At 38.0% G+C, this 9976-nt stretch overlaps 1 protein-coding gene across 3 annotated transcripts; it reads left to right on the forward strand.

Moving 5' to 3' along the window:
* LOC117906546 lies at positions 1-9572 on the forward strand. Of its 3 annotated transcripts, XM_034819597.1 has the most exons (10): positions 1-891; positions 2278-3432; positions 3597-4778; positions 5031-5072; positions 5955-6031; positions 7629-7713; positions 7812-7895; positions 8037-8138; positions 8378-8476; positions 9066-9572. In XM_034819597.1, the coding sequence occupies exons 1-10, from the start codon at positions 166-168 to the stop codon at positions 9177-9179; spliced, it is 3666 nt and encodes a 1221-aa protein (XP_034675488.1). In that variant the 5' UTR covers positions 1-165; the 3' UTR covers positions 9180-9572. The 3 variants fall into 3 exon arrangements, with proteins under 3 accessions (XP_034675488.1, XP_034675489.1, XP_034675490.1); XM_034819598.1 differs by lacking the exons at positions 7629-7713; positions 7812-7895; positions 8037-8138; positions 8378-8476; positions 9066-9572 and having other exon boundaries at positions 5737-5967; XM_034819599.1 differs by lacking the exons at positions 5955-6031; positions 7629-7713; positions 7812-7895; ... (1 more) ...; positions 8378-8476; positions 9066-9572 and adding an exon at positions 5748-5858.
* Positions 9573-9976: the final 404 nt, after the last annotated feature.

Raw genomic sequence — 9976 nt, forward strand, 5'->3', positions numbered from 1 at the left:
TTCCGAGAAATTCCCTCCAAGGTTCTTCCCAGAGACGACTCCTAACCGTCATACCCGCCCTGCAGGTTGCAACTTCACTTTCGACACCGTACATCGACACAGCTCCACCAGTTATACTGATCAAATTCTTCTTCTTTTTTTTCTCCATTGATCAAGGAAACAAGTATGCTTCGTCTCTGGAATAGAAGCCGCACCTCTCTTCTTCGTTTCTCTATCCCTCGTCGCTTCTCTTCTTCTCCAAATAATTCCATTGAATGCCCTAACCATCTCAATCAATCACATCAAGTCCCTCCTCCTCCGCCAATACTTCACCACTTAAACCCCCTGTCTCCTCTCCCCACAACTCTCTCTCGCCCCTCCCTCCTTGCCGTTTCTGCAACCCTAATATCCGCTGTCATAGCTACTTGCGCTCTTGTCGCCGTTCCCACCGACGATAAATCCAAATCCGGACCACGCCATCTCTACGCCGATTTTGAACAGGCGATTGATAAGTCCAATGATTCTCTCAAAAGGATCGTGAATCGGATGAAGCAGACCGGCGTCGCCGCCTCGGTTCTATGGCAGTCATTGACGTCGGTGCTGTCTTCGGCCAATTATGAGGTCCGTTCAGGGTTCGAGCTTAAGGTTGCGGCGCTTCTGGCTGACATTGCGGCCGCGAATGCCAGCCGGCGGCAGGCGATTGTTGGAGCCGGTGGCGGTAAGGTTTTGGATTGGTTGCTTGAGACGGTGGCGGTTTCCGGTGATAATGCCGGGACTCAGGGGGAGTCGGCGAGAGCGCTGGCTCACTTGCTTGGGGATCCTAATGTGTGTGAGGCAGTGCTTGGGAGGCCTGATGCAGTTCCCAATCTGTTGAGGTTTATTTTTTCTTCTCAGCCTCAAACTTCAAAGAAGGTGAGTTGAGAATTTGTATTCCAATCTTGTATTATTTGATCAATTTTTTTTGTAGAAATTTGATTCTTCACAATGTTGAACGTTTGATCGCATAGATGTTGAAGTTAATTATGATAATTGGGAGCTATACATATGGACATACATACATACATATGTATATATATGCACACGCACATAGAGAGAGAGAAAGAGAGAGGTTTTAGATCAGTGTTGAAGATGACAATTAAATTTGACCATATGTTAGAACAACAATTGTTTGGAGTTAAATGTGGCATTCAAAAGCTTGATTAATTTTGATAGAAGTTTTACTGGATTAATAAATGCTTTTATTCTCCTCTGGACATTGGCTCAATTTGTAAAAGGACTGGAGATAGGTCTAAGGTTGGCATGACTTGGTACCAAAAGACACATAATTGCATTCAATAATATCGACTTTTAAATAATCCAAAGCTTTTTTTCTTTAAAGCTCAATAAGAGTTTCTGAATCTGTTCTGGTAATTTTACCAACTTTTGGTTTAAAAAAGAGCTCAAAGCACATTCTTAGCTTATGTTTTGATATTATGGCTTTGACTTTTTTGTCAGCTTATAACTTAGCCAAAAACAAGAAGCTATCCTAAATGATGCTTAAATCTACAAAAATGGGTCCTCGTAAACATAGCTATAGCCTATAAGTGGTCGGGTAGGAGACAGTTGATGATTGCCACTCTTAAATGGGAAATCACAGATTTGAATACCAGGCTTTGCCATCATACAATTCTTGAGGAGAGATTGTGTATCCATGATTTTACCTAGTCGTACAGAGTAAGACTAGGGGGTTTCTTGTTACAGAAAATGGCGTTTATTAACACACATGTGAGATCAATTTGTTGGAATCACAATGCAGATTCTGACAACCAAATCTTGTGCAAGACGTCTTAACAACTATGCAAGTTACTAACGCTTTAAGAGATGAAGCCACTCAAATTAACCAAGAGAGAGAAAAGAGAAATTTTAGCTGCACAAATGTCTATATGAAAGGTACTTGGTTGTGAAACTTGGTGGTACAACTGTATTGGTTGTGAAATTTGGTGACACAACTGAATTAGCACTGAATGAATTTGGGCTGTGAGTTTAAAAGAACATTCCAAAAAATATGGATTGGGTGGAGGGCATCTTGCTTATAACCTTATACAATTGATGACATCTATACTGCAGGGCATCATTGATCTTCCTTTTTTTTAACAACATCATTATTGCATTGTATCAGTATTCTGCTTTACATTTCATTTGGTTGCCCATTGGCTGTTGTAAATATCATGGACAAGACTGTTCAAAATTCCATGCCTGATTTTATTTCTGATTTTAAATTGTGTTCACCATTGATATATTGCATTTCTGTGGGAGCAGCATGCAAGACGTAGTTCATTGGATGTTTCTGATTCTTTGAAAGGTAGGAGCATGCTTGTTGCTGCCATTATGGATATCGTGACTTCCAACTGCGATAGTTTAGAAAAAGTGTCATTTCAGCCATCCCTGCCAGGAAATGCAAAAATGAGAGATATTGCAGCTGCCATTGAAGTTATTGAGGATGGCAGTATGCATTTTGATGAGCCACATGTAAATGCAGAAAGTGATGATGGTGGAAAAGGAATGCGAGGTATTGGAATTAAAATTCTTGGAGGTACAACGGTTTTAGGGCTTTCAAGAACTCATGGTCTTATGAAGTTGGAGCATTCTGATGCCAATCACCTAGAATCAAATAGATATGATCCTAAAACCCATTTGCTGCAAAAAAATCATGCTGGTTCACTAGCACAAGCAAATTTATCTTCTTCTGTTCCTGGTCTGTGGGATGATCTGAGGTCCCAACATGTTGCTGTGCCTTTTGCTGCATGGGCATTAGCTAATTGGGCTAGGGCATCAGAGGTGAATAGAACTCATATTCAAGAACTGGATCAAGATGGGCATGCTGTCATGGCTGCTTTAATGGCACCTGAGAGAACAGTGAAATGGCATGGGAGTTTGGTGGCTCAGTTGCTATTGGAGGATAACAATCTCCCATTAAATGATTCTGTTTCTGATTGGAGTTCCAGTCTTCTTTCTACTGTTTCTCAGGCAAGTAAAACTGAAGACATTTCTTTGGCTCAGGTGGCTTTGTCTGCGTTTTTGCTTTCTGTTGAGAAAAGCGTTGGAGCGCAGAAGGTAGTAATGGAGAAGGGCCTTCATCTGATGAGGGAAACTGCTAAATCAACAACGAAGCATAAGCATGTGCAGGAAGCATTGGCCAAGGCTTTAGAATTGCTTTGTACTGGAAAAATGCATTTATCTTTTGAAGAGAGTCAAATGTGGTCTGGAATATTGCTTCCTTGGGTTTTTGGAAAATCTTCCTCTGACACAATGCGATCTTCAGCCACAAAAATTCTTTCATGCATTCTTGAAGACTATGGACCATCAGCTTTACCAGTCTCTCAAGGATGGTTAGCTATGCTGCTAACTGAAATTCTAGGCTCCCACAAGCAATCAGTCAAAGGAAGCGCTCCCCCAAAATCCGATAAAGTGAAGGTTTAGTGATCCACTTTCTTATTGCTTATAAGAGTAGAATAATGTTTCAACATAAACCTGGTTAAATTACTGCTGATCTATCTAGGGACAAACTGTGACTAAAATGTGCTGTATCAATTTATATTTCTTTACTGGTATTCACAGACCTAGTTCATTTTTTGCAGACTCAAATTGATCAGGCAAACATTCTCTCTGCTACACAGACTGCTAATCAATTGGTGGGTGCTGTTGTTGATCTGGCTGGAAATCAACTGCGAACCATCAACAATTCTGTTGATACCTTCCCCCTGGCAGATCTTCTTTCTCTTGAACCTTTTGTGGGACGATTTAAAAACCTTAACAAAGATAACTTGCCCAAACTTGATGCTGCAGACTCTGCACTCGCAACCCTTAAGGGGATCAAAGCACTAACTGAAATTTGTGCTGGAGATTCTGAATGTCAAAATGAAATAGTTGATTTTGGAGTCCTGTGTTTGCTAAGGCGCTTTTTGCTGCGAGATGATTATGAGCAACTGGCTGCAATTGAAACATATGATGCATCAAGAGTCATGGAGACCCAGGAGAGGGTTTCAAGTGTTCCTGGTGAATCACATGTTTCAGATATTAATGATCCATCAAGTGTTCGAGTTCCACGTACAGCTCACATTAGAAGGCATGCAGCTCGGCTGCTAACTATACTCTCAGTCCTTCCAAAGGTCCAGAAAGCCATTGTAGTGGATGAAAATTGGTGTAAGTGGCTTGAAGAATGTGCTAATGGGAGTATTCCAGGATGCCATGACTTCAAAATTCAAAGTTATGCCAGGGCTACACTGTTGAACGTATTTTGCACTGATCAGACCAATGTAAATGCTGGGAATGATAAATTTCCTGATACTGATATTATGAACCAAAACCGCATTTGCCCGCGTTATGATGACATGATATTTCTAATCAATCCTGAACTGCCACATTGGAATTGTTATAAAAAAGTTGACTCAGACACTGTCCAAAGGATGCCAACAGAAAAACGAAAATCTGATGATAAATCATCGTCAAGTGATGATGATTCTATTGATGGTAATGGTAGACCTTTAACCACGGTTTCCAATAATGGTAACTTGTCTACTTCTACTTATGGATCAGACAGCTATTCATCATCAGAGTCTCCCCCATTAGATGTTGTTTTTGTTCATGGCCTGCGTGGAGGACCTTTTAAAACTTGGCGAATAACTGAGGACAAGTCCTCCACTCAGTCTGGCCTTGTAGAGAAGATTGATCAGGAAGCCGGAAAGCAAGGAACCTTTTGGCCAAGAGAATGGCTTGCAGCTGAATTCCCTCATGCACGATTGTTTTCTCTTAAGTACAAGGTCTATTTTGTGCTTTATGGTTTTTGGCCTGCTGATAATTGAGCTAGTTTTAAGAACTCTTTGACTCTCTCTCTCTCTCTCTCTCTCTCTCTCTCTCTTTAAGTATTTATATAATTGATGTTATTGTTTTGAAGAATGGAATCCTCTTTGGCCTTCCTTTCTTGCAACTTTAGTTGTCTTAGATTTGTGAGAGGTTCTCCATGTTGGTTGCCTTGCATAAGCTTCTGACTTCCAATTAAATGTTTCATGCAGACAAATCTTACCCAGTGGTCTGGAGCTAGTCTGCCTCTTCTGGTTCGTATATTTTTTTCCTCTATTTGTTTAAATAAAACCTGTTACTTTAGCTGTTAAAGCATGTTATTTATTGTTTACAAGAGCTGGAGTAATCAGTTATCTGAGAACTTCTTATTTGCATATAAAAAATGTGGCTTATCTTTTTAATTTTCTAATTATTGGGCTTTTCCTCTTGTATTGATTCCTATAGAATTTAAGGCTGAGACACACATTATTGGTTACACATTTATCAAAAAGAAAAGAGGAAATCAATTCTGACTTGATGTTCTTAATGATGATTCACTTCAGCAGCTAACTAATTTTTCTCTAACTCTATATTCCTTATCTGAACCAAGTTTTTCCTTCTGCCTGATACAAGACCAGCTAACCACCTTTATACTTGATATAATTGGAGTTGGATATCAATTTATTAGTAAGCTTAGACACACAGAATTTGAAATATCTTATAGTTCTGTACTTTTTTAGACTATCCTACCTTGTGTTCTTTTATTGGATATTCATGTTTTATTCCACTAATATTAAGATATTTTATTGTGTACCCAGTTTTCAGTTGAGTTGTTCAGTATTTTATTTCCTAAAGTGTTTTGCAAGGTTCCATAGAAGTTATTTTGTTTTTTCTTCGTAAATGATTTCCCTTAATTGATGGTTATAATGTTCTCTGAAGAGTCTGTTTAGGCAAAGGGAAATTGATTTCAAATCAAGGGATTATGGAAATGATGATTTTTCCACAATGATTGATAGTCAATTCAAAAAAGCTCACTCCCTCCCTCAACAACCCACATTTTATTTTTGGTCCTATTTACTTGCAACACCCTAAACCTGGACCATATCACTCTCAGAATTCCTCAGCAAGGTTTCACTTGCCTTGTTGGAAATGTGCAGGAAGTCAGCTCCATGCTGTTAGATAAGCTCGTAGCTGCAGGCATTGGGAACCGGCCAGTCGTGTTTGTGACTCACAGGTCCGTGTTGTGGTAGTGGTCATTTATTTTTTTTGTGTGTATTGGCCTTAACATAATGTTTTGTTATCTCTCGACTATAGCAGATAATTTGTGTAAATAATCAATGATTTATTTTTTCATAGATGACTATGTGGATTTTGTCTAGGGATCTGATCCTTTGATCTTAAATTTTAGGACACTAGAAGTTAGCTAAAAACGATCTTAATAGTGGTATGAGTGCTTGGATGTGATTGAGAAATTAAATTTATGTTTGATTAGGGATTAGGGTAGCTTATTTAAAGTTATATCTATTTTATTTTTTGTTGCATTCCATCATATCAAAGAAATAAATTCAATACATATTGTTCATCGATATGTAGTAAAAATAAAAGAGAAAGAAAAGAAAGAAAAAGATGAAGTCATATTATTTCTCATGTCCTTTCTTGATATTTCAAACTTTTATTAAATAATTTTTATTGTATAAATTTTAATGTTCTGTGTGAACTTAGTTAAATTTCAAATTAGATGTTTTGATAAAAGAATAAAACAATGTCTTTTTTTTCTTTTTTTGTAGAAGCCTGTTTATCTTTTTAAGTTTATATTATTTGAAAATTAGATTTGTGACCTACTTTTTCCCATCTCACATTTCCAGGGGAAAAAAAAACCCTCACTTCTATCTTTCTTTTTTTTTTTCTTGTTTCTAATTATCCTTGTAAAAACCCACTTTAAAACAATTTATTCTCTTTTCATTAGCCAGAATTTAAGTAAAATAAACATCCCAGGAGGAGCCCATGGACGTGTTGAACAGGGATCCCATACCTTACAAAGATCCCATACCTATGCCTGTGTCATGTAAATAGGTACCTTGTACCCTGAGTCTAATTGAAAAGTCCAAGCATCAAGATAGATATACCTGGGTACCTTGGATCAAATCAAGGAGCAGGCATCACAAACAGATGGATTAGATATTTGAAGGAATATTTTGTAGACATTTTTGCTATCTTTGAGTTGCTTTGACCATTTGCACTATGAAAAATTCACATTGCAAAATCAACTTGCTCTACTTAAGGATTGGCATTTTGACAAGAGCCAAACCTCATAGTTTAATGAAGCACTAAAGGTCTTCTAATAGACTCCACTGCTTTTGCTTTGATGGGAATTACCAGTTCAGCTTTTGACAACTCATCGCACCTTCGCACCCTTTAAGTTGATCTCGAGTCCCCTTACAATAGGATACTTATAAATCAAGGGTGATTCATCTGCACTCAATAGACAATAAGCTGTTAGAAGCTAAAATCTGATTTGTTCCTACTATTGTTTCTAATTTCTCTCTTATCCTGTTTGCATGGATTAAGATTCTTCAATAAATAGAAATATGATAGTCAGGATCGTATTTCAGATTCTGCCAAATTTTGGTTAAATAAATGAGAAAAAAATAAATAATTTAGGCAGTTGGTTCCAATGGTTGTTGGAGGACAGGGTTCCTCTAGAGATGACATCAACTCTCGAGTTTGTTTTATGCTGGATCATTGTGCAGTTGTTTAGTTAAGATAGTGTATTTTCTATATATTGAACCTAGAACCAAATACTTTTTTGTAATTGTTGGCTCTTTTTGCAGCATGGGAGGCTTGGTTGTTAAGCAGATGTTGTATCAAGCGAAGGCAGAGAATATTGATAACCTTGTTAAAAACACCATTGGAATTGTAAGCTTCTTTCAGCAAATAAATAATAACTCAAATTGTAGATCCTGCCCTCACTTCTTAGTTAAATCTTTTTGTAATTTCTGTTCTTGTGGCTACAGGTATTTTATAGCTGCCCACATTTTGGCAGCAAACTTGCAGACATGCCTTGGCGAATGGGCTTTGTGTTTCGCCCAGCTCCCACAGTTCGTACCTTGTCTTTATAAGCTAAACTACTGTTCTTCAATCCTACATAATTATTAGTCCTTGAATTTTTACTGTACTTTACGATGTTTCTGAAAATCACCAATTGGTACCAACAATTGCGTGTTCTTGCTCTGTCATAGATAGGGGAGTTAAGAAGCGGATCTCCCAGATTAGTAGAGCTTAATGATTTTATTCGTCACCTTCACAAGAAAAAACAGCTTGAGGTTCTCAGTTTCAGTGAGGTAATACATTGCTCATGATTTTTTTGTCTTGGGATATTTTTTCTTTGTTCTTTCTTTCTTTGGTACTTGTTTTTTCGTCTTTTGGGTTGGCAACATGGTCAAACTCGGAACCTGGCATATCCTGCCCCAACCCCTTGCCACTTGAGGCAGGCCTCTTGGGCTTAAATTGCTCTCATATTATCATCTTGGGTGAATTTTTTTTTTTTTTTCATCAGCCTGACATAATGGTTCTTTTGCAGACCAAGGTAACTCCAATTGTAGAAGGTTATGGAGGATGGGCCTTCCGAATGGAAATCGTGCCAATTGAATCAGCATACCCTGGATTTGGTGAACTCATTGTAAGTTTTTGCAAGTTTATTAGTTTTAAGCCACGGCATCCAATGCCTAACTTCTATGTTTACCTGCCGTTTTGCATCATGGTCTGGACATGTCCACAGAAATAATTTGATTCGATCACTGTACTCATCCAATATCCTAGAATTCATTATTTGGCCACTGGATTTTTTCCCCTTCTTTTTAAAACATTTTTTTAGAGGGATGCTGAGTATTTTTAAACCTAGATTTGTATTTTCGCGGGAGTTAAAACCTAGGGTGTTTTTCCTTTGGATTCCTAAGATGAGACTCCAGAATTGTGTGATCCCATCTCTTCGCAAGTGCAAGTCTTGTAGAAATGCACTTTGTTGTGTGTTTTTTCCTCCCTTCTGTATTGAACGAAGCAAAAAACAGTTGTATTGACTGAAGAGTGGTCGATTGCTGGAATCTTGGGAACTGATATGGAGGACCCTCTTTTTATCCCGTATTTATATTGCTAGCTTGTTCACTTAAAATGTCTCAGCTTGATACCCTGGCAGCCTTAAGCAATGTTATAAATATAAATGCTTATTATAATTAAATCATCCTTTTCTCTGTTGCCAACTTTTGAAACAGGTATTGGAGTCAGCAGATCATATAAATTCATGCAAGCCAGTCAACCGCACCGATCCATCTTATACAGTGACGTTGGATTTCTTACGTAAACTGAAAGCCCAGTTGACACCATAAAGATGTTAGCGATATAGAAATTGGAAGTTGGAAGTTAGGCCTGACAGTGAGTTAGATCTTCAGCAGCTGCCAGCAGAGCATATTTTGAAATCTGCCACTTGCAATCCAATTGCAGGAGTCAGCTGCCCTCCGCATACTAACACTCAGTGGAAGCTCGCTAATGGAAATCTCCCACCATTCTCTCCCGCTTTCCTTTTTTTCTCAGCATTGTTCTCCGTCATTAACAAATTCTTTTATTCTTTTTTCTCCCCATCCTTGTATTTTTTTTATTTTTTATTTTTTGTATATAAACACACTTACAGAAAGGTTCAATACATTGTCTTATGCTGTATTGTGCAAGCATAAAAGTTAACAAATTGAAATAAAAGCAAAAGCCAAAAATTACATATCCGTAGCCTTAAACTTCACAGCTTGGATTTCCTGCTACTTTTTCATATTGAATTTGAGATTATTTTGGAAGTTAGATGAAAGCTCAACCACATTGCTGCTCAAACCCTGAACAATTGGGTGTGGCTACATTTGATATAAGAAAGCAAGACAGCTCTCTTTCAGGAGCGATGTTCATGGAATTGATGTCAAACATAAAAAGAGGATGGAATTTAACCAAAATATTACCGCTTTAAAAAAAATAAAAATATCCTATGTAGACTGGATTTTTTCAAAATTAACAGGATGATGACCAAGAGCTTTAGGCATAGAGGCGGAAGTGGCCCAGACAAAACACACGTGCACGGAAAGATAAAAATGGCCCTAATAAAGCGCAAGCCCACGATCTTAATTGGGCTAGATGAGGCCCA

This window comes from Vitis riparia, chromosome 18 (assembly GCF_004353265.1).
Source record: "Vitis riparia cultivar Riparia Gloire de Montpellier isolate 1030 chromosome 18, EGFV_Vit.rip_1.0, whole genome shotgun sequence".
In the NCBI taxonomy this organism is placed as follows: domain Eukaryota; kingdom Viridiplantae; phylum Streptophyta; class Magnoliopsida; order Vitales; family Vitaceae; genus Vitis; species Vitis riparia.